General features: G+C 45.0%; 3 protein-coding genes across 3 annotated transcripts; 2 read left to right on the top strand and 1 right to left on the bottom strand.

Annotated features, from left to right (window-relative positions):
• Positions 1–4,197: 4,197 nt before the first annotated feature.
• Positions 4,198–11,555, bottom strand: CCDC137 (coiled-coil domain containing 137). Its single transcript, XM_035104106.2, has 6 exons — positions 11,469–11,555; positions 9,496–9,617; positions 8,367–8,562; positions 7,079–7,161; positions 5,042–5,121; positions 4,198–4,762 (listed from the first exon to the last, which is right to left on the bottom strand). The coding sequence occupies exons 1-6, from the start codon at positions 11,540–11,542 to the stop codon at positions 4,550–4,552; spliced, it is 768 nt and encodes a 255-aa protein (XP_034959997.2). The 5' UTR covers positions 11,543–11,555; the 3' UTR covers positions 4,198–4,549.
• A 161-nt stretch (positions 11,556–11,716) lies between these two features.
• OXLD1 (oxidoreductase like domain containing 1) lies at positions 11,717–15,736 on the top strand. Its single transcript, XM_035104107.2, has 2 exons — positions 11,717–11,869; positions 13,771–15,736. Exons 1-2 carry the CDS (start codon positions 11,717–11,719, stop codon positions 14,215–14,217), a joined length of 600 nt encoding a protein of 199 aa, XP_034959998.2. The 3' UTR covers positions 14,218–15,736.
• Positions 15,737–20,017: 4,281 nt separating this feature from the next.
• On the top strand, positions 20,018–23,709 carry PDE6G (phosphodiesterase 6G). The gene is made up of 3 exons (XM_035104108.2): positions 20,018–20,292; positions 22,886–22,926; positions 23,482–23,709. Exons 1-3 carry the CDS (start codon positions 20,147–20,149, stop codon positions 23,556–23,558), a joined length of 264 nt encoding a protein of 87 aa, XP_034959999.2. The 5' UTR covers positions 20,018–20,146; the 3' UTR covers positions 23,559–23,709.
• The last annotated feature ends 1,921 nt before the right edge of the window (positions 23,710–25,630 follow it).

Genomic DNA, 25,630 nt, shown 5'->3' with positions numbered 1-25,630 from the left:
TGTACTTGATCAATTCTTTTTCATTTTTTTATTAACCTTTTTTTGGAATATAGGGATGTAATCTTTAATTTATGCTTTCTCTGTAATTTTTTAAAAATGCAATAAAGATTTGAAAAAAATTAAAAAGAAAGAAAGCTGATGGTTTTTTTCTTCTTCTCATGGGCCAACACAGCTACTTTTGACTTTAAGAAAAATACATAGAGCTGGTGCCCCCACATGAATGCAATACTGCTAAAATCTAGAGAGAGCTCTCCCCTGGGGCATCCTGTCATTGTTCAACAGGAATTAGGTAAGGCCATAGAGAGGGAAAGGCGGGCTGTACATCCGAGAAGCTGTATATGAGTCCTCCTAATTGAGCACAGCACACCCACCATGTCATCGTTTGTGCAATCAGGCTCAAATTGGTTTTAATTAAATCTCAGCCAAGTAGTTTGAACCAGCGACATCTGTCCCATCCTCAGCAGCTTCAGAACATGCTCCTGATCATTTTTCTTTCTTCTGGGGACAGTTTACCTTTCCTTTCCTCCTCCTTTGTGGGATAATTGAACGCAAATGACTGCAGCAATAGGACTGTCCCCGAGACTCCATGCTTGGGACACCGTCCTTGATGGTGTCCTCTGTATGTGTTGGATGGGGAAAGTCAACATGGTGCTCCTCAAAAGCTGCTACACAGCAGACCTCGAGACTGCATAGCATCTCGTGGAACAAGAGGTAAAGGTAAAGGGACCCCTGACCATTAGGTCCAGTCGTGACCGACTTTGGGGTTGCGGCGCTCATCTCGCTTTACTGGCCGAGGGAGCCGGCGTACAGCTTCCAGGTCATGTGGCCAGCATGACTAAGCCGCTTCCGGCGAACCAGAGCAGCGCACGGAAACGCCGTTTACCTTCCCGCTGGAGTGGTACCTATTTATCTACTTGCACTTTGATGTGCTTTCGAACTGCTAGGTTGGCAGGAGCTGGGACCGAGCAACGGGAGCTCACCCCGTCGCAGGGATTTGAACCGCCGACCTTCTGATCAGCAAGCCCTAGGCTCTGTGGTTTAACCCACAGCGCCACCTGCGTCCCATTGAACAAGAGGAGTTCTTCTGTGCAAATCAAAAGCTTGCCAATATATTTTACTATCGCAGCCCACCCACCCAAAAGCAAAGTCTTAGCATTTCTGGACCTTGCAATACTTTGGGACAAGCCGAGCACCCATTCTTGTGCTTTTAAGGCAACACGCACCTTGCAGTTCAATACACCCAGCTCTAAACATTGTGCGACATCTTCCGACAGAACTGCAATCCTGAATGCTCTTATTGCACACTTTCTCTCTAGCGATTCCCAGTGAAGTCAGTGCAATACTTGCCTTTCAAGCAAATGTGATAGGCACAACAAACTCAAGGTGTTCATCAGTTTGAATACGACTGTATAGGACATGCAACCGCAACATTCCCAGCAGTCTAGTAGTATCCAGAGTTTTAGAAGCCAAGGGATAAGCTGTGAAAAGCTAGTAAAACAAAATGATTCAAGCAACAGGTAGCTAAAAGTGGTGGTGGATGTAGATTAGGTGCTTTGACAGAAAATTACCATACTCCTAGAGCCTAAACCAGCACCATGCGGTGTAGTAAATAGCTCTCTTACAGATTGCAACCCCTTACAGGGGTCAGCAAACTTTTTCAGCAGGGGGCTGGTCCAGTGTCCCTCAGACCTTGTGGGGGGCCGGACTATATTTTGAAAAAAAATATGAACAAATTCCTATGCCCCACAAATAACCCAGAGAGGCATTTTAAATAAAAGGACACCTTCTACTCATATAAAAACAGCAGGCAGGCCCCACAAATAACCCAGAGATGCATTTTAAAGAAAAGGACACATTCTACTCATGTAAAAACATGCTGATTCCCGAACCGTCCGCGGGCCGGGTTTAGAAGGTGATTGGGCCGCATCCGGCCCCCGGGCCTTAGTTTGGGGACTCCTGCCTTAGATTCAGCCAGAACACAGATAGTGAACATAAAGGTTCAAACCAGCAACTACAGCCCAGTTCTGCATGGAGGCGTCAGGAGATGCAAAGAGAAGCTGTGTGAGCATCCCTCACTACTGATGAATCATCAAGGACAATGTTTCCTGCTGTTTGGCTGTGACAAGAAGAGGTGCTACGTCTTCCCAGCCCACAGGATACTAATTGTAACACACCATATTATAAAAAAAACGAGAGGATTCCCTGTTGCTTATGGGCACATCCTGCCACCTACTGACAAGACCCGTGCTAGACATTTTAAGACGCTGCTGCCACTCTTTCCCAACCTCCTTTGTTTGCACTTATGGGACATCCCACTGACTAGACCAGGCATCCCCAACTGCAGCCCCCCAGATGTTTTGGCCTACAACTCCCATGATCCCTAGCTAACAGGACCAGTGGTCGGGGAAGATGGGAATTGTAGTCTAAAACATCTGGAGGGCCAAAGTTTGGGGATGCCTGGTCTAGAACATCAATCTGGGTTGTTGCTGATTTAATGCAAATCTTGTTAGGGGGAAGTAAATTGCTGGCTGTTTTCAATTAACTCTTGGCAGTGACTGAAGAAGCTAGAAGCCTTGAAGAATATTGGGGGGGGCAGGGGAGAGAAGAGAGAAATGACATAGGTCTTTCTCCCCTCTTAGCTTCACCAGCCCCACATTCCAGGATGGAATTAAGTATTTTAGCCTTTTCCGTAATGGCGTCCCGGTTTTGAAATGCCTTCCCCCAAAGAGAGGTATACCCGGTGCTGACTGTTGAATCTCTCGTGCCAATTAACAACCCTCCTCTTTGCATTTTAGATCTTTGCATTTTAGATCTTGCCTACTTTGACCTATCCCAATACTGGATGGAAGTCCCAAGGGAGGACTATCTGCTCTGAAGCCTCATCCCACTGCAGGGAAAATAACCCTCTAGAACAGGACAGCAGAGAAGAGACACAACAATGCCTCCTAGCTGCGGGGAGAGAAGAGGCAACAGATCTGGTAGTGGAGTAGGAGAGCTAAAAATAATCCCAAGATATTTCAAAGGTGGAAACTCATGTGCTCCTTGGCTTTCAGATAGCACATAGGGTAGAGGAGTCTAAAAAGCCCAGGACATAATTTTTCACAGCCCTCTTGCAGCTACGGTGGCTCATTTTCCAGAAGGAATGTATTCAACGTTGAGTACAGTAGCAACTTGGTTCTCAAATTTAATCTGTTCCAGAAGTCCGTTCGACTCCCGAAACCATTTGAAAACCAAGGCGCAGTTCCCGATTGGCTGCAAGAGCTTCCTGCACTCAATCATAAGCCACGGAAGCCGAGTCGGACGCTCAGCTTCCAAAAAACGTTCGCAAACCAGAACAACTGCGGCATTCGGGAGCCAAGCCGTTCGGGAACCAAGGTACCACTGTATACACTTCCAGAGTTGATGCTAAATACATTGCTGCTGGTAAATGAGCCACCATAGCCGCAAGATGGCTGTGAAAATTTGTGTCCTGGGCTTTTTAGACTCGTCTACCCATGTACTATCTGAAACCAAAGGGGCACATGGGTTGTCAGATGTGAATTTCCCCCCAGCTTTCCTACCACTACAGTGGGAAGCAGCATTTCCTCTATTTCTGCTCCAAAACTCATTTGCAGGCTGAACAGGGACCACATCATCCAAACTGGTCTCAATAGTATCTGCTTGTATGAGACAAGAGCAGGCAGTCCAATCATCTCTAGCATCATTTGTGTTTGAAGCTGCCAATAATAAAGGAGGGGGTCCAGCTTGGATTTTTTGCCTTTTTTTCTGGCACATCAGAGAAGTAGATAGGGAAAATGTGCATCTCTCTAGAAATACCAATGTAATATTAAACAGAAGAATGATTTCTGACCACCTTCCAGCCACAAGAGGAAGACCAAGCTGGGAAGAAATGTATCTTAACCCTAAATAGCTTTGCTTGGCAATCCTCTTTCTCCTTTCACATCTTATTTATCTTTGTGCCAGTGCATTGAGAGTGGGAGCAAATTGTGTTTCTCCAACTGAATTGGGGAATAAACAGATGCAGAGTTGCCCTGGACAGTTAGCGGCAAGAAACAGAACTTGCGGGAAAGAGCGGGAGTAACTGAGCATTGGGCCTTTCATAACCTTTAAAATAAAATGAGACCACTTTGCTTTGTGGTCATTTTCAGGGTGCTATTTTCATTCCGCATTCCTCTGCCAAATGGCTGCACCAGTGGATAATATAAATATATTTATTCGGTGTAATTGCCTCCGAGACCATTCCCATACTAGTCCTTCTACTCTGAATCCCAGAGGAAAGTTAAGAGAAGATTACAGAAGACCCAAGTTGCTAAGGTGTGAAGTTCCAAGGTTGAGTCTAGAAAAAGTCCACTGTATACACTTCACTCTGCTTCTGGAAAGTAGCAGACGACTGCCATATTGCCCAATGCGTACAACACTAGTCAATCTGCTCGTCCAGATGGCTTGATGCGGTCATCCAAAAAGAGGACCATTTAAATACACCGCCATCTTGTCCTTGTACTAAAATGTTTCTTCCTGTTTTCTGGCCCAGTGGAAGCATTCCGACATCTCAGAAGGGCTTCTTTAGTTTGTCAATAGCAAGCTGATTTTCGGCCATTTGCTGCTGCTTGCGTTTCTTTATGTCCCGGTAAGCTTGGACAACCCTTTCTCTTTCCTCCTGCATGATCCTCTGGCGAGCAAGGGATGCGTGGAACACTTTTGGAGTGGAGGGTGTCCCACCGGAGCCCAAGAGAGATGTCAGCAGAAGCTGCTTCTTGCCGGCCTGGAATGTAAGAGATTGGCTGAAGTTAAAGAAGCACACAGAGGAAAGAGGTTATAGATTGAGTATGATCATGAACACAGAACCAGCTTACAGAAAACAAACAAACCAACCCTGAAATACCTGAAACTCTGATACAGCTAGTTTGATAATAGTATTGCTAACACCAAGTCAGTGTTCTTCCCCAAGCTTTGCTACCGATTGTGTAAAATTATTTCCTGTATAGGTAGCAGGGCAAAGTTATAAGACAGAGATAGAATTTCATGCAGCTACATAACTTACCTTGTCTTTGACAACACTCTTTCTAGGTTTTGCTGTAATTGTTGGGGGCTGTTCAGCAACCTCTCCAAACTTCACCGAGTCTGAAAGGAATGGCAAAGAGGTAAGCTCCAAGTGACTGAATTGAGATGGAGATAGCACTAAAATAGATACTGTATCATAGCCCTTTTCTCACGAGGAAGCCTATTCAGCATAAGGGAATTTCCCTTAAAAAAAGGGAGAACTTGGCAGCTATGTACTGTATATTCTCCTCCCGTAATATCCCATTTAGCAGCCTGAAGTGCAGTCTAGAGGCCAACACAGCCACTCCCATTTGTCACGTCACAGCAAAGAACAAGTGCCTTTCCGTCCTGTACGTTAATCACCACAGTACTCAGCAAGAGACTACTGTTCAGCTCCCATTCAAATGTACCTGTCCCTATTACAAAATTCAGCACAATGCAACTACACTTTCATAGCTGTCAAGTTTTTCCTTTTTTTTAAGGGAAATTCCCTTATGCTGAATAGGCTTCCTCGCGAGAAAAGGGAAAACTTGACAGCTATGCACTTTTATCTATTTCCAGCTGGGAATTTGTTGCTTTGGACATAAAGGTGTGCCCTAAAAAGCAGGTGTCCAAACTTTGGAAGTGGAGCTAGAACCCAGCTTCCTCTTGACAATAGATCTGCTTGATATCAAAGACCACCAGGCTTTGGTTTTTAATTATCTGGTTTCTTCAATATTTAGGATGTTTTAGTCCTGCCTTTTAAAAATACAAACAAGTTTTCGTTTTTATTCTGTTTCAGCTTTGTGTTGGTTTTACTCCAAGTGTTATTTATTTATTTATTTATTCGTTGTTGTTACATTTGTTTTAAAAAAGCAACTAATAAGTAACAACAACAACAACAACAACTGACAGAGAGACTGGTGGTTCATTTGATGAAAGTGTTTGCAGTGCTGAAAACTCCTAACACCAGCTCTCCATGGCTGGATGCTACGGCAGATGGCCTGTAGCTTAAGGGTGCATTCATTCTTCCAATCCTGCTTGGCTGTGTTAGAATATTTAAAATAAAATAAAACTATAATGTTAGAAGTTTTTAAGTGGAAATTTTGCACCAGAATAGCAGGATAATAAATAATAGGCAACTGATTTAACAGATCACTGTAAACAGTGGTATGCTAAACCAATTTTCTGTGGTGGTTCGAATCCCCGCAATGAATCCCTGCAATGGAGTGAGCTCCTGTTGCTCGGTCCCAGCTCCTGCCCACCTAGCAGTTTGAAAGCACGTCAAAGTGCAAGTAGATAAATAGGTACCGCTCCAGCGGGAAGGTAAACGGCGTTTCCGTGCGCTGCTCTGGTTCGCCGGAAGTGGCTTTGTCATGCTGGCCACATAACCCGGAAGCTGTAAGCTGGCTCCCTCGGCCAGTAAAGTGAGATGAGCGCTGCAACCCCAGTCGTCCGTGATTGGACCTAATGATCAGGGGTAAAGGTAAAGGGACCCCTGACCATTAGGTCCAGTTGTGACCGACTCTGGGGTTGCGCGCTCATCTTGCATTATTGGCCGAGGGAGCCGACGTAGAGCTTCCAGGTCATATGGCCAGCATGACAAAGCCACTTCTGGCGAACCAGAGCAGCATACGGAAACACCGTTTACCTTCCCGCTGTAGCAGTTCCTATTTATCTACTTGCATTTTTGACGTGCTTTCGAACTGCTAGGTTGGCAACGGGAGCTCACCCCGTCGCAGGGATTCGAACCGCTGACCTTCTGATCAGCAAGCCCTAGGCCTGGGTCCCTATGGTCAGGGGTACCTTTACCTTTACTATTGTAACATAAGTCAACATCACAATTCTTCTCAGTATGAAATTCTCATTATCTAGATAGAACTACCACCACAAAAATAAATGCACACTCAAAGCACCCCTTGAAAAAAATATACATGCAGGAATTATCCAGAAAGATGTGGTGGTTTTCAAATCCTTGGAATTCTGTGGCAGAGATTTGGGGTGTTCTGGAACTCTGAAGAAAGCCGAAGAGTCATACGTTGAAAAATACTTCTTCTACCTTTGAGAAAGTCTTTCTCCAGCAATGCTGCTTTTTTCTCCTCTTTCTTCCTACGGATTTTATCCAGCTTCTTCTTCTGAAATCTAGAAAGCAAGTTTTGTTAAAGAAAGGACGCACATGAATTTCAACAAAGGAAGAATGGAATACAATTCAGAGCCCCAATCAGAGCAAAGAGGGCTACAAAAATACTGTGTCAATAAAAGGCATTGTGTACCTGGTTATTGGCCACCTGGGGTCAAGTGAAGATGCCTGGGTGCCAGAATGGTGCCTGACATCTCCACCACCCTGAGATGCATGCCTGGAGATCCTTGGATCTGAAATGTTTGCACACACTAATACCACAACCTGTATAATTCTATCAATCATATTTTATCTGCACAATTGGAATGAATTTCAAGAACCAAAATGCTTTTTCTGTGCTGCCTGAGCAGGAGCAGTGAAGAATGTTAAGAGTTTGTGCAGGAGCAGTGAAGAATGTTAAGAGTTTGTTGTTGTGGCTTGTCTTCACTTACCCCACCCCACTGCCTTGCTCACAGTTGTGAAGGATATTCTGTGCCACCATTAAGAAAAAGAGGTAGGAATAGGCCAGTATAGATATGGACTGTCCCTGGATCAAGTGACATTTCTTCTTTAAGTTCTCAAAGTTCTTACCCTAGCTCAAGGTTGTCATCTGAACCAGCCAGATGTTTAACTGAGAATCAATCACAGTCAGCCCATCATTTGAAAAATAAGACTTTAGAGCCACCTTGCCCCAAAATGGCAATGAGACATTTCATTTTGGTGACAGTAAGCTTGGTTTAAGGAGCCATTTGGCACCTAGCTTAAGTTTACCAGATTTTTTCAATTAATCCGGGGACACTTTTCAACTTCCTACTAAATAGATTGATTTTGTCAGGGGACTGGTTTGTAAATCCGGGGACTGTCCCCAGGAAACAGGGACGTCTGGCACCTTTAACCTAGCTTATACAGATACAGTCATACCTCGGTTTAAGTACGCTTCGGTTTGAGTACTTTCAGTTTAAGTACTCCACGGACCCGTCTGGAACGGATTAATCCCCCGTCTATTACTTTCAATGGGAAAGTTCGCTTCAGGTTAAGTACGCTTCAGGTTGAGTACTCCATGGACCTGTCTGGCACGGATTAATCCATTTTCCATTACTAACAATGGGAAAGTTCGCTTCAGGTTAAGTACGCTTCAGGTTAAGTACAGACTTCCGGAACCAACTGTGTACTTAAACTGTATATCTGAGTTTCTAACATTAGCTGCAAATTAAGGGATCAAGCTTACTCTTTCTTCCTCTGGGACTTTTCTGGGGCTGGCTCTTCTTTTTCGGGTTCACGCTGCAGCTGGTATTTGGTAAGGAACATCACACGCTGAGTTTCCCGCTCAATGCGCCCGATGTAGGTAGAGTCTCCCTCTCCTTTGCGCTGCTTGAATTTCGGCACAGGTATGTCGCCCTCCAGTATATGCGCTGGTTGCTTCTCTGAGACAGAAACACAGACTATTACAGTCTTACTGTGCCTAATAGCCCCCAGAGAAATAAAGCAAGATGAAGACAAAAATACCTTTATTTACCCTGGCCCTCTGCAAAACAAAAATTGACAAGCACAGTGTCTGACAATGGTCCAAGCTAGAGCGGTCTAACATACTTCTGTGGGGCATAAATGGGTGTCGCATCATGTCCAACCACCCTAGATTTCCCCACCCCCAAAATGTCACAGCCCTGGTGCTAGCTAGGAGGACTGGCTCTGCAACTGAATATAGGATCAAATTACATTGGAATCCATTAACTTCCCAATATAGCATGCATTTTTTGCATTGATTGTGTTTATTATTACAGAGCTCCTTACAGCAGATAGCTGCTGGCCCTCTGCCATAAGCAGGCAACTGATGTTGTTGCCAAAAGACAAATGGATTTGCAATGGGTTATTTATTTCCTTAATAAGTTTACACCCAGTTTTCATGAAAACAAATCCACAACCGATCAATTCCCCATGCCAAAGCTTAATGAACTGAAAGTTGCAGAGGGGTGTATGTGTGTATGCACACATGTGCTATTATGGTCAAGAGACAGTAATCCTAGAATTGTAGAGCTGGAAGGGACCCTGAGGATCATCTAGTCCAGGCATACCCAACCTGCGGCCCTCCAGGTGTTTTGGCCTACAACTCCCATGATCCCTAGCTAACAGGACCAGTGGTCAGGGATGATGGGAATTGTAGTCCAAAATATCTGGAGAGCTGAAGGTTGGGGATGCCTTATCTAGTCCAATCCCCTACAATGCACAAATATGCAGCTGTCCCATATGGGGATCGAACCTGCAACCTTGGTGTTATTAGAACCATGCTCTCACCAACTGAGCTATCAGAGTTGGGTCCATAGCGTATGTTGGAAAAATATGAAGACTGCTTTTTTTACCCTTTTTCTTTTTCTTCTTGCTCTTGGGGTTCTTTAATTCATCACGGCTCCTCATTATTTCCCGCAGGCGAAAAGGAATTTCTTGCTCATCCAGGCACTGAGTTTTTTTCTTCTTCATTTGTCTACAGGGTTTTTAAAGGGGGGGGGTTATTGGCAATGTTGTAAAGCTTGTTTCAACAACAGCTACCACCAATTAAAATTTCAAAATACCTTTGGTAAGTACGACCTGAAGACCCGCTCAAATGACAGGTTTAGAGCAGCTGTCCATCGCACAGGCAACTAGCAGGCAAAAGCTTGTGCTCACAATTTCACAGGCTAATACTGATACTAATAATACCTTTATTGTCATCGCTATTTTTTAGCCTGTTGGTACGGCTGATTATACTTCTATATCTCCTGCCCGAGAATAGAATATTAAAGAGGTGATGGCTGGGGTGTGAGTCATCCCTGAGAATTTTTCTCGCTCTCCTAAGGCAACGATCCCTTGCGATGTCATCTAGCGGACTCAAGGGACAGCCCATGATATCATGTGCTGTATTCACCACCCTCTGTAGAGACTTTCTGTCCGTGGCTGTCAGGCCAGCATACCACACTGTGATACGATATGAAAGGACACTTTCTACTGTGGACGGATAAAAGGAGTTCATCAGTTGCTGTTTAACATACCGTAATTCTTCCGCAAGACCCTGAGGAAATGGAGTCTCTGTTGGGCCTTTCTGACCACCTGAGTTATGTTGATTTTCCAAGTGAGGTCTTCACTAAGGTAAACTCCCAGGAATTTAAAGGAGGCCACACAGCTCCCCCCCCCATATACAACGGGGCAGGTTCCCCTCTCTTTCTCTGGATGTCCAACACCATCTATTTTGTCTTACTAAGATTTAGGTGCAAGTTATTCTCCAACCACCATGTAGATACTTTTTGAACCTCCCCCCTGTATGCTGTTTCATCTGCGCCTGCAATTAGACCCATTATGGTAGTATCATCTGCAAACTTAATAATTACTGTGGATGCAGTATATGCAGTCATATGTGTACAATGAGTACAGGTAGGGACTTATTAGAATGTCAAGGTTACACCATCTGTACGGGGCTGCTACAACATTACCCACATACAGGACAGCTGCAACAGCATCATTTATTACACTGTGACATCAATGTTTTAAGCAAGGGTACCTAGTATATGCCCGTCCAGATGTTGCAGGGCTAAAACTCCCATAATCTCTGACCAGCAACAGGAATTGGGAAGCTAAGACCTGATGGGAAACAGCTTAAACACGCCTGGTATAAAGTGGCAATTGATTATATTTACCCAAAAGCAACACAAGATTAGGATGAACACCTGAGAAACAGCAGAATATCCAACACTGAGTCCACTACTACTAATCATCTGAATAAAAAACAATGAACCTCAAGCTTGAGTATTACACTCGGTAGTGGCACCCGCCCTGTGGAATGCCCTCCCACCAGATGTCAAAGAAAGACTACCAGACTTTTAGAAGACATCTGAAGGCAGCCCTTATTAGAGAAGCTTTTAATGTTTAATAGATTATTGTATTTTAATACTGTATTCTGTTGGAAGCCGCCGGGTATAAATAATAAATTACTATTACTATTATTATTACACTATTATTATTATTATTATTATTATTATTATTATTATTATTATTTGTTGCGTGAGTTTTGGTCTTCTTAAGCCGGGTTCCAGACACAGCTGACATTCCCAGTGCCAAAAAGAGACATAAAGAAACCCGAAAGGCACGCTTACCCCACAACCGGGAAGCGCCAAACCGAAACCCGACATTGCTTTTTAAGCAAGCCGCTGACCTTTCATCCTCAGCCCCGCGTCTGCCATAATGAGGGTGATGAGCATCCCGCGGGCCTACCTTACAGGGCTGTTGCTTGCAAGCACCCCCAGGGACAACGCAAAGGAAGCGCTTTGCACCCCGAAACATCACCAGCGGGATAAACACTCACCTGTCCCTTGGAGCAGCCCCTTCCCGCGAGGCGGCTGCAGGCGCCGCCTGCGTCCGCACCTTCCTTTTGCCCATCGCGCCTCTTCTTTCCTTTCCGCTTCACCCACGTGCGCCTGCTCTACTTCCGGTGCCCCCCTTCGCCCGCTCCCCATTGGTTGATCTTTTTTTTTCATACGCCCACCGTTTGACATCTCGTCGTTCCCCTCCCACAGCCTCCCTCGAAGCCGCTGAAGCCATTGGTCGAGAGAGATGCCAGTCCCGGCGCCCGGTGCAGGGACGGGGCGTGGCTTCTTCCCAGGCAATCCGGAGATGCTGCTGCTGCTGTTAGTGGGTGCCCTCCGCTGCAGCCGGCGGCTGGCCGGGTCTCAGGCTGCAGCAGAGGCCGGGCGCTCGCTGGGGAAGGTGAGGGGGTCCAGCGACGGGGCGGATCGGAGGGCGAAGCTGCTGAAGGGCAGAATTGCATGCCTGGTCCTCAGCGCGTTCACTGGGCAGCCGGTCGCTCTTGCCCGCAGACGGAGGAGCTGCTGGGAGGAGGCAAAGGGAGAGAGCAACTGTGCCTAAAATGCCCGCTTGAAGAGGCACCCCGGAGTCTCCCTTTTCCTTTTCCTTTTCCCTTTTTTTTTAGAGTTACAAGCCTCAGGAGATGGCTTGTGGTTTGTTTATAAGGCACCATAACAAATAGCAATAATGTTGTGGCGACTGTTTCTAGAAGGGAATTTGTGTGCTGCTCCACCATGAAAGACTCTGATCACAATTATTATTACCCCTATTATTATTATTATTATTATTATTATTATTATCGTCATTATCGTCATCATTATCATTATTTTTTGTACCTTGCCCAGTGTTTTTCTTCTAGAAAAAAGGGGTCGGTCCTCACCATGAAGTTGTTACAGTTACTGCCACATTTTAAACTATCTGACTGGGTTGCCATAGCAGCTCCAGGCAGCTTTCATTATCATTACAGTCAAACCTTGGTTCCCAAACACCTCCGTTATAGTACGTTTTGATTCCCGGATGCCGAAAACCCGGAAGTAAATGCTCCGGTTTTTGAACATTTTTCGGAACCCGAATGTCTGACGTGGCTTCCACTTGAGTGCAAGAAGCTCTCGCAACCGATCAGAGGCCGCGCCTCAGTTGTCGAATGTTTCGGAAGCTGAACAGTCTTCCAGAACGGATTACGTTCATCAACCAAGGTTTGACTGTATTTCATTTGTCCAGTGTTTTTCTTCTAAAAAAGTGGGGGCGGTACTTGCCATGAAGTTGTTACGGTAAGCAGCACATTTTTAACCAGTGTTTTTCTTCTAGGGGAAAAAAAAGTGCGGGTACTGCATACCCCCATAAAAAAGCACTCACCCTGCCCACCTGACTGGGTTTCCCCAGCCACTCTGGGCAGCTTCCAACATATACAAAAACATTTTGAAACAGTAAACATTAAGAACTTTCCAATACAGGGCTGTCTTCAGATGTCTTCTGAAGGTTGTGTAGTTCTTTATCTCCTTAACACTTGATGGGAGGGTTTTCCACTTGTTTCTCCCAAGTCCTCAGCATCCCCCAACCCTCAGGGTCCATGGATCAGGGGTGGTGGGAGTTGGAAGGCCAGTAACAACACCTAGAGGACCACAGGTTTGCATCTCCCTGTGTGGCATTTAGTAGACATGCATTTGTTGACGCTCCATTTCTGTTCAGACTTCCCACAACACACACTTTATTTACAGGACTTGTTGCCTCAAAATGTGATAGCTGCTGACTGAGATGGCCTTAACAGGAGGTTGGGCAGATTCAAAGAGGATGGCTGCTTGCCCTAGAGGCAAGACGTACGAGTTTAATATGTCGCAGATTTTTAAACCGTTCGGAGTTTGAATTTGTCATTACTGATACTGCAATTGGGATATACGGCATGGCACATGTTACAAATTCTATGAATAACAGGGTGGCCAACTCCCAAGAGGCTGCGATCTACTCACAGAGTTAAAAAACCGGCAGTGATCTACCCCCTTTTTGGAAGTTCATGTCAAAGTTGTTGAGCTTTTTTTAAGGAGGAGGAGAGCACTGTTTTGGGGGGTGCAGGGCTAAAATGTTGAGCTTTTTTAAGGGAGCCAAAGTTGTTGAGCTTCTTTGGGGGGAGCCAGTGATCTACCACAGACATCCAATGATCTACTGGTAGATCACGATCTACCTGTTGGACATACCTGAATGAAAACTGGCAGGTCACACCCTGGGATGGATGGGAAGTACTGGAAATAAGCGGTGGGGATATAGAAAGGGTTTGATCCATTTCTTTATGTTTTTGTTCTTGCTAGGAATGCATCTATCTATTCAGGCACCCGCACAATAGTGGTACTACAGTGCCTTTGTACAGATCCCATCACAAGTGCTTAGTTAACATGTGGAGGTTCCCTGCAGTGCTGATAGTCGATGGACGGCGGTACATGCACGCAGATGCACAGGGCAATGGTTCCGAAAATGCTACTTCCCTGATGGGCAAGGAGCCTAGCTCCAAGGAAGAGGCTGCTTCTTCAGAGGACAAAGATTCTGCTTTTGCCATCCCTCCAACACTTCTCCCCCCCACAAACTGTTGCATGAGTGGATGCCACAACTGTGTGTGGATTGCATACACTGAAGAGCTTCTGAAGTATTACCAGGACGGTGGAGAACAGGCATTAGCAGCTGTGGACAAACACATACAGGATGAGAATATAAAAATAATCTTAAAGATGGAGATCAGATTCCGCATGAAGAAAGACTGAAACTTTTTAAAAAGAAAAACAACAACACTGGCATAGCTGCATACCTCACACCTGGTCTTGGGCCATAACAAATTCTGAAGGAAAAATATATCCTGATTGTTTATTCTCCCTTCTGAAGTAGAAGGGGCAAGTCTAATTTTATACAGGAGTCCCAGCATTATTAAGCCTATCGGGATGATAATATTCTGGTAAAATTAAACTACCTGCTCTTAAAAAGATGTCCTTATCCTGTATCCTATGATGATGATTATGTTTAACTGTATTTATTATTTAATGATGGAAAAAATGCTGGTTTAAGATTGGAGTTAAGGCTACCTCAGGTTGGCTGATGATATAACAAGAGTGCCACTCAGTAGGATGATAATGTTATTTATTATGACTGTTCAAAGTGCTTAGCCTACATTATTTCAGTAATCCTTATCGCTGCCCTGTTACATAGATTGAGGATGAGCCATAAAAGTGAATGGTTTCCATTGTCCTCTACTTTTCCCCACAAAGGGCCTACAATCAGCAATGCTGCTAAGCATACAGCAAAACAATATTGGTCAGGGATGAGGGCTTGGCAGATTTTGTCTCCGTTTCCAGCAGTGCTGCCAATTGTAGCACTTACTTTCCCCCCTCAATGATAGGAAGAGCTTTTCTAGGCTTTTGTAGAAGAGAACTAGCACCCACAAAAGTGCATGCCCCTTCTAGGCCAAAAGGGGCAACCAACTGGAAACCCAATGTATCAGAGGCATCTATTTCTGTGTAATACAGTATTATTATTGGGGAGCTGCCTAGCCATGTGATACATGCATATACAGCACTGCCTATGATTGCGAACTGACCACAAAACAACTGGCAAAACTGGCTTTGTACCTTTAAGATCACTGTTAACTGGCACAAATCTGCCAGTGAACCTTTTTTGCAGAATGGATTAACATTGTGCCTGCTGTTAAAGGAGCCAATTAAAAAGATGGCATTCCTAAAAGAGAGAAATTTCCATTTGGCTGTGTTAATTCCACTTAATTCAGACCAGCCTTGCCTCATTGGTAAAAAGCCACAAACCCCATTTCAAAACAGAGAAGGATCTTATGCAAAGCTTTGCATTTCCTCTTGCCCCTTCTAGAAAAGCAAACCACCGCCCTTGTCCTTGGTTTGCCTACCAGGATAATATCACTTACGATCCTTTCCTAACCCCCTTGCGCTAAAGGATTTCTCAAGACAGCCTAACCACAGGTCACTTTAATGGAACTGCTGAACCTTCCACGAAGTACAGCTAGCTAGACTTTAGTAAATAGGATTAAGCTACATTCTGTTAAGTGAACACAGCTGGATCACTTTGTGTATCAACATTTTTAAAAAATGCTTAATTTGGTGCAAGTGGCGTGGAACTCATTGTACTGAAATTCATTGGTGGGAATTCTTGCCTGTGAGAAAGAAGAACATCAGAAGCCTTGAATTCATCATGCCACCTTATGTTTACACAGACAGCCCTTTGTTCATGATTATTGCACGGAGTATAGCTTCTTACTTTAAGATCACCAACTCTTTTTTAAACCAGTTCCTGTGGCAGTGCCTCCCAACAGCAACCTGATGGGCATATATTTTAAGGTGCAAAAACAGGTCAGAACAGGTTTGGTTTGGTTTTCTAGCCAGATGGCAAGCTTCCTTTCAGGACATTTTGCTTTGTAACGATCTCTTCTTTCCTAATGGGGGTGTGGTGTGGAGGAACATTTTGCAAGCAATATAGACCATTAGGGTGAAAATGGCCTTGGCTCCCTGCAACCTGCGGTTTCCTACTGCTCTGCTGAACAGCTGGTCATGAAAGGGAACCTCTGTGCATCCTCTTGCACCCTTCTCTGCCCTGAGTGCAATTCATTGAGAAGCCTTGCCTGCAGCCATCGTCTCCCACAGTCACTCAGCACTTGGTTATTGCAGATCTTGTTTTTACAAATATTCCACAACTTCTGGCTAAACATAGATAACACCTGTATTAGACTACCGGTAATTTGAGTTGTTCTGCTGGATGCCTCCACCCTCCTCTCACTAAGCCTTGCCATTCCTGCCCAAACCATATAAAACAGAAGTGGGTGTTTGCAGGCCCAAATAGGATATTTTGATTTCATATGGCACCAGTGTCTGCTGGCATAGGAGTATATATGAGCCTTCAAACGACACAGAACATTGCGCGTGCATTTGTCTACTGGCTCTAGAAGCAACGGACAGACGCTGAGCCTATCACAATTGATTTGGAATTTTTTCCATACATTTCCTCCACTCCCCCTGTACATTCAGCCTACAATGTACCTGTCATTGAGGTTGATACCGGATTAGAAAGAAGAGATATAATCCTATTAGGAGGAGCAGAATAAATCTAGCAAACCCCTTTGAAACCTCTCCAGAGTGTTTGAAAGCTAGAGATACACTCACTAGCAACTCTAAAGTCTTGCTGCAGTGGTTCAAGCAAACATAACACTGGTGAGTAGCAGCCCCCTTATGTTTTTATTTGGCTCCTAGTTACTGACCTGTGTAGTCCAGCCAACTTGCAGCTTCTGCTTTAATGTGGGTCCCGTTGTGGTTGTATTCCTGGGAGGGTAGACCCAGCTATAGAAGGGGTGGCCCATGGGTGCAACAGACTGTGTGTTGAATTTCATTCTAATGCTTCCTCAGCATGGGATCTGACTGGGTAAAGGTAAAGGGACCCCTGACCATTAGGTCCAGTCGTGACCGACTCTGGGGTTGCGGCGCTCATCTCGCTCTATTGGCCGAGGGAGCTGGCATACAGCTTCCAGGTCATGTGGCCAGCATGACACAGCCGCTTCTGGCAAACCAGAGCAGCACACGGAAATGCCGTTTACCTTCCCGCTGAAGTGGTACCTATTTATCTACTTGCACTTTGACGTGCTTTCGAACTGCTAGGTTGGCAGGAGCTGGGACCGAGCAACGGGAGCTCACCCCGTCACAGGGATTCGAACCGCCGACCTTCTGATCGGCAAGCCCTAGGCTCAGTGGTTTAACCCACAGCGCCACCCGCGTCCCTGGGTAGCTTTGGGCAAATACTGACTTTCTGCCATAGGGTGGCTATTAGCATGCATAATATTAATCATTTTATTCTTTGTACCCTACCTGTCTAACTGGGTTGCCCCAGCCTCTCTCGGCGGCTTCCAACAAATATAAAAGCATCATAAAACTGACTGATCCTGCAGTGCTATGCATACTGACATGGGAGGAAGTGAGACTTCCAAGGAATAGCAAGGCAGCAAAAATTAAAATTAAAAAATGAATAGCTTTTTGTAGCTTGACGAGACAGCTTGGTATTGACAAATAATGAAGTTAATGGATACGGGAGCATAAAAGTAGATGTGAGAGTTGTGGCTAATTTTGTACAGTATAATTAAACAGTTAACAGGGTGAATGTACGCATTTATTTGATTGGCTGCATATCAGAATCATATCTATTTTAACGGTTTGGCTTTTTAGTTACAAGGCGTGGGAATCCTCAGAACAGCAATTCAGCTGCCAAGTCTTCCCTCATTTGCTAGAATAGCTTTGGAATAAATATCATGATCTGTGTGATCTGGAAAAATTAACATTACCGAAACGGGGAGTAGCAGGACTACGCAGGATATGCAGGAGTTTTCAGAGATGGTTGGTAATAACTGATGAACAAAAATAAAATCCCCTCTCCCTCCCCCTGAAATAATAATCATGCAAACAAGTGCAGATATTAGCAAGCTTGTTTACTGGAGAGGGAGAGAAAAGGTTTAATCAGATTAGCATTTGTTTAGGGATTTAACTATGAACAAAATAAACACAACACTGTACCAGATCAGTGGCCCATTTATCCTAGTGTCCCAACGACAACACCCATTGACAGCTGCAGCTTTTCGTTAGCTAGGCTGTGCAATCTGTTGAGGGCACACAAAGCACCAAACCAAATTTGGAGTTTAGTTGCCCATTGGGCAACTAAATGCACTGGGCACATTCTATCTGCACTGCTGTGTGTCAAGCCCATTGCCATGCCAGTTGCATTTTGCACGCATCATTCACAGAATAAATTTCACATGGCACTCTCCTGTGCAACCCCTTTCCAGTGTCTTCTTCTTGCCCTCATTCCTAGGGAAGAAAGTGAAATAGAAAACATCAGGTGAGTTGAACAGGAAGTGCGGCTTGTACAAGGCCACACCCAGACAAGGCCAAGATAAATCAGGTATTTCCTGGGTCCTAGCCAGCTACTTTTTGCGTGGCTCTGAACATTATAATCTGAAGTTTCAGGTGGAATAATTAGTGTTTCAACATCAAAGCTTGGCCCACACATGGGTTCCAGTCCAAGTATAGAGATAGTCAAGTCACATGAACTAAAGCTGGAGAGAATGCGTACCTCAGGCAGATGTAATGGCATTAAGTACAGCACTGCGATAGTAGGCTAATGGGAGAGTTATCCCACGAACTAAATGTTATTACGCTCTGTTCTACTCAAAGATTGAAATGGTGATGAACCTGGTACTGTTCTGTATGGAAATAAAATGTGGGCTAGACAATGCTACCATTTAGTGGATTTGTAACTGGCTGACTGACTGAACCCAAAGGCTCCTCCTCATCCTGGAGAGTAGTGACTAGTGGGGTGCCACAGGGTTCTGTCTTGGGCCCAGTCTTATTCAACATCTTTATCAATGACTTGGATGATGGGCTTGAGGGCATCCTGAGCAAGTTTGCAGATGACACCAAATTGGGAGGGGTGGCTAATACCCCAGAGGACAGGATCACACTTCAAAATGACCTTAACAGATTAGACAACTGGACCAAAGCAAACAAGATGAATTTTAACAGGGAGAAATGTAAAGTACTACACTTGGGCAAAAAAAAAAATGAAAGGCACAAATACAGGATGGGAGACACCTGGCTTGAGAGCAGTACATGTGAAAAGGATCTAGGAGTCTTGGTAGACCACAAACTTGACAGGAGTCAACAGTGTGATGCAGCAGCTAAAAAAGCCAATGCAATTCTGGGCTGCACCAATAGGAGTATAGCATCTAGATCAAGGGAAATATTCGTATCACTGTATTCTGCTCTGGTCAGACCTCACCTGGAGTACTGTGTCCAGTTCTGGGCACCACAATTCAAGAAGGATACTGACAAGCTGGAACGTGTGCAGAAGAGGGCAACCAAAATGGTCAAAGGCCTGGAAACAATGCCTTATGAGGAACGGCTTAGGGAGCTGGGTATGTTTAGCCTGGAGAAGAGAAGGTTAAGGGGTGATATGATAGCCATGTTCAAATATATAAAAGGATGTCATATAGAGGAGGGAGAAAGGTTGTTTTCTGCTGCTCCAGAGAAGCGGACACGGCGCAATGGATTCAAACTACAAGAAAGAAGATTCCACCTAAACATTAGGAAGAACTTCCAGTAAGAGCTGTTCGGCAGTGGAATTTGCTGCCAAGGAGCGTGGTGGAGTCTCCTTCTTTGGAGGTCTTTAAAGCAGAGGCTTGACGGCCATCTGTCAGGAATGCTTTGATGGTGTTTCCTGCTTGGCAGGGGGTTGGACTGGATGGTCCTTGTGGTCTCTTCCAACTCTATGATTCTATGAAATATCTGTGAGGAGGTGTGTTTTAGAAGGTAAAAGCTTTACCCTGGCATATTTAGGTGGGGTTGGGGGTGCCCCCCGCCTGAAACCTTGCAGAGCCACTACCAGTTAGCATTGACGTTACTGGACTAGATGAGTTAATGGTCTGACTCTCTATATTCTGGAATTAAATATGTTACACCTCATTTGTTTCTCTGCTTTGGAACACGAACTCAAGATGTGATGGAAGTTCAGTTAGCTGTCCACAGAAACACTAGACACGGGAGTGTAATTCTTTTCCCTTCTTCCTTTCTTCACAACAGATTAAACCGCAGGAATCGGAAGCCATTTTGTGTGCCACGGCGTTTTCTCTTCACGGCAACCATGAGCCTCGAACCTCCCAAGCCGGAAATCAAATCGGCCACCAGAGTGACTGGAGGTCCTGCCACCCCCAGAAAAGGCCCCCCCAAATTCAAGCAGAGGCAAACCAGGCAGTTCAAAAGCAAGCCACCAAAGAAGGGTGTCCAAGGGTGAGAGATGGAGACATTCCTTGGGTGAAGAGGACTGATTTCACTTTCCTCCAAAAACAGCCATAGGCCTCCTTACCCACCGCTGTCAACAGCTAGCATCCCTACCAGTCCAGGAGCAGTTTTAAAATCATTGTTTGGTGTATAGGAAGCAGGGGCTACCTGAGGTGAAATGTCCTGCTGCGTACCCTCCAACATTTCTCCAGTGAAAATAGCGACGTCCCATTCCATAATGATAATTTTATTATTTACATCCCACACATCTTACTGGGTTGCCCCAGCCACTCCGGGCAGCTTCCAACATATATTAAAACATAATAAAACATTTTATTTATTTTTAAAAAATATTCCCCATACAGGATTGCCTTCCAATGGCTCAGGAGTTGTAATAACTCCATACCCTCCAACGTTTCTCCAATGAAAATAGGGACGTCCTAAGGAAAAGCGGGACATTCCAGGATCAAACTAGAAACTGGGACGGCTTCTCTAAATCAGGGACGTCCCTGGAAAATAGGGACACCTGGAGGGTCTGCTGCTGCTACCCCTGTGATGAGGGGCACAAACTCCAGAGCCAGTGTGTAGTGGTTAAGAGCGGTAGACTCGTAATCTGGGGTACCAGGTTCGCGTCTCTGCTCCTCCACATGCAGCTGCTGGGTGACCTTGGGCTAGTCACACTTCTCTGAAGTCTCTCAGCCTCACTCACCTCACAGAGTGTTTGTTGCGGGAGAGGAAGGGAAAGGAGAATGTTAGCTGCTTTGGGACTCCTTCGGGTAGTGATAAAGCGGGATATCAAATCCAAACTCTTCTTCTTCTTCTTCAGAAGGGCTTTTCCTCGTGACAGGAGGGGGGGCATTCTGCAGAGCTTTGACACTGGTCCTTCTCTGCCCCTGGAGGCTGGGGAGACCAGCAGCAAAGCTGGGTGACAGAACACAGCTGCCACCCCTTGGGTAGGTGCCGCCTGAGGTAACCGCCTCACCCTGTTTCATGGGTGGGCCAGCTTTAGAGAACACATTCAGTCTATAGGTCACACATTTAGTTCCAGTCTTCACAGCAGGTTTCAATAACATTCCTGTTTCTCCTCTCCTGCTCCCAGATGACTAGAAATGGGAATTTCTATATTTGCCACAACGCTAATAATTTTGGGGGATTTGGACAAACCATGGTTTAGGGTCCCCCAAAATAAAGGAGAAATTTTCTGTGAGTAGAATTCAATGCAATGCTAAGTGGGATATGCAAACAAGGGACAAGGTCTGCTCACACATAAATACTGTATTTTTCCATGTATAAGACTGTATTCCCCCCCCCCAATTTTTTAAAGTTTAATATTGGGGGTTGTCTTATACATGGGATGTTGCAATTAAATAAACACGCAACACCTTTAATCCTGCCCTGGGATAACAATTGCCATCCATACACACTTTGGATTTGATAGTATTAGGATTTAAACTAGTGAAGCTATCCAGTTTGCACCCACAAGGAATACTTATGAGTCAGCATGCCAGCCTGCTATGTGGAACAGCAAGCCAGAATGCTGACTCATTAATCAATCTGCTGGTAACGGAGAGAACGGGTGCAATCCTGCTGCTTGTAGCATTCTTCTCTCTGCCAGCAGTTTTTCTGGCTGGGAACGATTCCTTTACAAGCAGCATGTTGGAACCTTTCCCATCAGTGAATCTAGTCATTTGCCTATCCAGGAACAAATATCCTTCACAGTGCCTCTTCCACTATCATGGGGAAGTGCATTCTTTCTCAATTAAGAAACTCACTTTCTCACCGCCAAACTGGGAGATGGGGCACTAAGTTGGTGATGTGGTGCAAATTGTTATTCTGGGGAAATGGTTGGTCTAGATATTTGACAATGATGTAACAATTAACATGTATAGAAAATACTAAGCTAGACAAATCACTGGCCTCGCTTCCTATGTTCCTTTGGATCTGCAATTTACTTTAATATTCACCCATCTTGTCTTGTTGGTACTGCAGCAGATAGAAATCAATGGTGGCATGCTCCATTGCTTTTGTTTAAGGTTTCAAAAGGGCAAGGTTTGCCAGTCTGAGACTTTATAGGGCTCCACGTGGAGCTGGTTTTCTTCTTCTTTTCTTTCTTGATTTGTGCAAATGCAGGTTCTGAGCAAAAAGATATTTAGAATATGATTAATATGTCAGGCACCATGGCAATAGCATTTATGTGCCCTTTAGACTGTGTTTCGATTGTGTCCTGCAAGGAACCTGCGGCAACTTTGCCCAAAGCTGGGGAAGGTTCTGCCATGTATGGAATTATTGAATCAATGGCTGTCCTGAGACTTAAGCTCTTGCATGGAAAAAAAAACCAGCATTCCGCCTTAAACCGCTTCACGTGGAGCCCTATAAAGAAATTATATCAGGGATAGACAACATGTTGCCCTCCAGATTTTATTGGACAACTCTCACCATCCCTGGTTGTTGGTCAGGTTAGCTGGGGCTGATGGGAGTTGTAGTCCAACATCTGGAGGGCATCACATTGACCATCCATGAATTATATAATGTGGAGGAATGATCCGGGTTGGGTGAAAAAGCCAATTGCATGGTAGACTGCTCTTTCTCTCTTCTTTTGCAGATTTGGCGATGACATCCCTGGAATGGAGGGCTTGGGAACAGGTACCAATGATTCCTATTTTTAGTGCACCACACAACATTAATCTGCACCTTTGTTAGTATAAAAACTGCCTCGTTTCTCTTTATTGACATTTCCCACCTACCAAGGAATCTGCGTTTTTTGCCTACGGATGGAGACAGACCTGGGAACCAGCTTGTGTTTGTATGTCTAGAACTCATTCCCAGAAGGCCTTGGTGCAACCCACTACCTCCACAGCACCTGCAGAGCTTTCTTTGCATGTCTGCTAGTGCTACCTCCTTCCATACATTGGTTGAAGACTGTTTTTATCGCTCGTCTTGGCATCCTGGCCAAGGCCATGCCACCATACCACGCAGTGTTTGGTAGTCAGGGTCCCTTCTCTCTAAACATCACTGCACAGAAGCTGAAGTGCTCACTTAGCATGAGCTGAATTTATGATTATGAACCCCCACAATTGCTTCCTCGACCAGTTGTCACCATAGGCCTTTGGGGCAGATTTCAGCCTAGAAGCGCGATGACCTTTGGCAATGAGCATGTACTGTACGTAGGTTGCCCTGATGCTTCTCTCTTTCTTTCAGATATTACTGTGATCTGCCCCTGGGAAGCCTTCAGCCACTTGGAGCTACACGAGCTGGCCCAATATGGCATCATATAAACACACAGAGGCCAGAAAAGTGGGGCTGCATGGATATTTGCCTTCCCTCCAGTTGAGGAGGCAGATTCTGTGACCTTCCTTTCATCTGTGCTCCTAGCCTCTTCAAATGAACCAACTTTGCAGAAATCAGCCCTTGGCCTCCAGCAATTGATAAAACCAAAATAAAACCCAAGTGGGCAAGTATTACGCTTGACTTTATGCTATTGTCTCTATCTGCAATGAACCTCCCCCCCATCGCAGCTATAGTTTGCAAAAATAGACATCTTTACATGTACTGTATACTAGTTTCTCCATTTTACTATGACAGCATACCCTCCCAACATTTATCCAATGAAAATAGGGATGTCCCATTCCATTATGATAATTTTACTACTCCACACTGGGTTGCCCCAGCCACTTTGGGCAGCTTCCAACACATATAAAAACATAATAAAATGTTAAACATTAAAAAAAATGAATCCCTATACACTATACAGGATTGCCTTCAGGTGGCTCGGGAGTTGGATAACTCCATACCCTCCAATGTTCCTCCGATGAAAATAGGGACGTCCTAAGGAAAAGCAGGACATTCCAGGATCAAATCAGAAACCCTGATTCTGTAAATCAGGGACTATCCCTGGAAAATAGGGACACTTGGAGGGTCTGTGACATTCTCTTCCTTCTTATCTATTTCCTGGAAGTGGGGCAGTGGTGGTGGTGGGGAGGTTTAAAGCAGTGGATGCAATGTGGCTAGCAACCACTGGACCTGGTGGGGCAGCCAAGGAGTTCACCAGAAGGAGGGCAGATTTGTTCCGGTTTTCTCTCCCTCCTCCCTTGTGAAGATGTTGTGGACACTTAATCAAAGACCGAGCAAAAAAAAATACTGGAGTGATCAGCCTCCTGTGTGCAGATGAACTCATGCAATGAAAGCTATTGCAGCACTACTTGTTGGGCTCAAACAAGGAAGCATGAGGGCAGGGAGAGAGACTTTAATTGCAACAGGGAACCTTTAAGATGCAGTGTGATGTGAGTGGAATACTGCAGTGGAAAGGAGTTAGGTTGAAAAATATGGATTCTGCACATATAGAATAGGATATAGTTTCTCCAGAGAGGTTGTAGGGTAGCCATAAAAGGTTTGCTGGTTTGTAATCTCTGTTTTCACTGCCTGCTGAAAGGCATACAGAGAGGGGATAAGTAAGATTCCTACAGGAGCATGTTCCCTAAATCTTGCCACCGCAGAGGAACATACCTTGGGAGTGTTGGTTTTGGGAATGGTGGGGGAAGTCGGTTGTTGGGCCGAAAATGCTTCCCAGGCACATTTCAGAAAGCGGCTTTGAGAAAGGGCCACAGGAAACTAATGGATGGGTTTCCACAAGAACTTTCCACAACACATGGAGACCAGATCCTGAAAGGGAGCTGTTCTGCTGCAACACTCTTCTTCTTTCTCTATGCATATTTGGAGGGTGTGTCGGAGGAAGAGAGGCAGTACTGATGGAACGGGATGCAGCCGGAGGAGAATCGGGGACAGTGAGAATAAGGAGGAAGGGTATGACGTAAGCAAGAGAACTCCAAGCACAAAGGATCTCCCTGTTCCTCATACAAGGTGCAAACCCTGCTCTGAGGAATTAAATAGTATACTGGACCTGGTGGGGCATAACAGCGCTTCTACAGTATTCTGAATTCTTAACAAAATTAAAAAAAATCCTTCAGTAGTACCTTAAAGACCAACTAAGTTTTTATTTTGGTATGAGCTTTCGTGTGCATGCACACTTCGTCAGATACACTGAAACAGAAGCAGCCAGACCCTTATGTATATTCAGAGGGTGGGGGTGGGGGTGATGGGTGGTAAACCTGTGGTAAACCTGTTGATGACTGTTAACGACTGTTAATGACTGCAATTGGTCTGGGGGGGGGGGTAAGCAAGGGCTGAGATGCTAAGGAAAGCTTGATCATGTATAATGAGATAAGAATCCTATGTCTTTGTTCATTCCAGGTGGCTCCATGGTTTTAAGCTTGCTAATGAGTTGCAATTCAGCAACTTCTCTTTCCAGTCTGTTTCTGAAATTATTCTGTAATAAAACAGCTGCTTTGAG

This window comes from Zootoca vivipara, chromosome 2 (assembly GCF_963506605.1).
Source record: "Zootoca vivipara chromosome 2, rZooViv1.1, whole genome shotgun sequence".
NCBI lineage: Eukaryota > Metazoa > Chordata > Lepidosauria > Squamata > Lacertidae > Zootoca > Zootoca vivipara.
This window is presented reverse-complemented; position numbering and strand designations above follow the sequence as displayed.

Coding starts and splice junctions, on each gene's coding strand:
- CCDC137 (XM_035104106.2), bottom strand. CDS start 11,542: ATGGGCAAAAGGAAGGTGCGGACGCAGGCGGCGCCTGCAGCCGCCTCG. Junction 7,162..8,366: donor AAGTCCCAGAGGAAGAAAGA/GTAAGCTTGATC, acceptor CTTGCTTTCTAG/ATTTCAGAAGAAGAAGCTGG. Junction 5,122..7,078: donor GGAGAAAGACTTTCTCAAAG/GTAGAAGAAGTA, acceptor CATTCCTTTCAG/ACTCGGTGAAGTTTGGAGAG.
- OXLD1 (XM_035104107.2), top strand. CDS start 11,717: ATGCCAGTCCCGGCGCCCGGTGCAGGGACGGGGCGTGGCTTCTTCCCA. Junction 11,870..13,770: donor CCGGGCGCTCGCTGGGGAAG/GTGAGGGGGTCC, acceptor TGTTCTTGCTAG/GAATGCATCTATCTATTCAG.
- PDE6G (XM_035104108.2), top strand. CDS start 20,147: ATGAGCCTCGAACCTCCCAAGCCGGAAATCAAATCGGCCACCAGAGTG. Junction 20,293..22,885: donor CCAAAGAAGGGTGTCCAAGG/GTGAGAGATGGA, acceptor CTTCTTTTGCAG/ATTTGGCGATGACATCCCTG. Junction 22,927..23,481: donor AATGGAGGGCTTGGGAACAG/GTACCAATGATT, acceptor TCTTTCTTTCAG/ATATTACTGTGATCTGCCCC.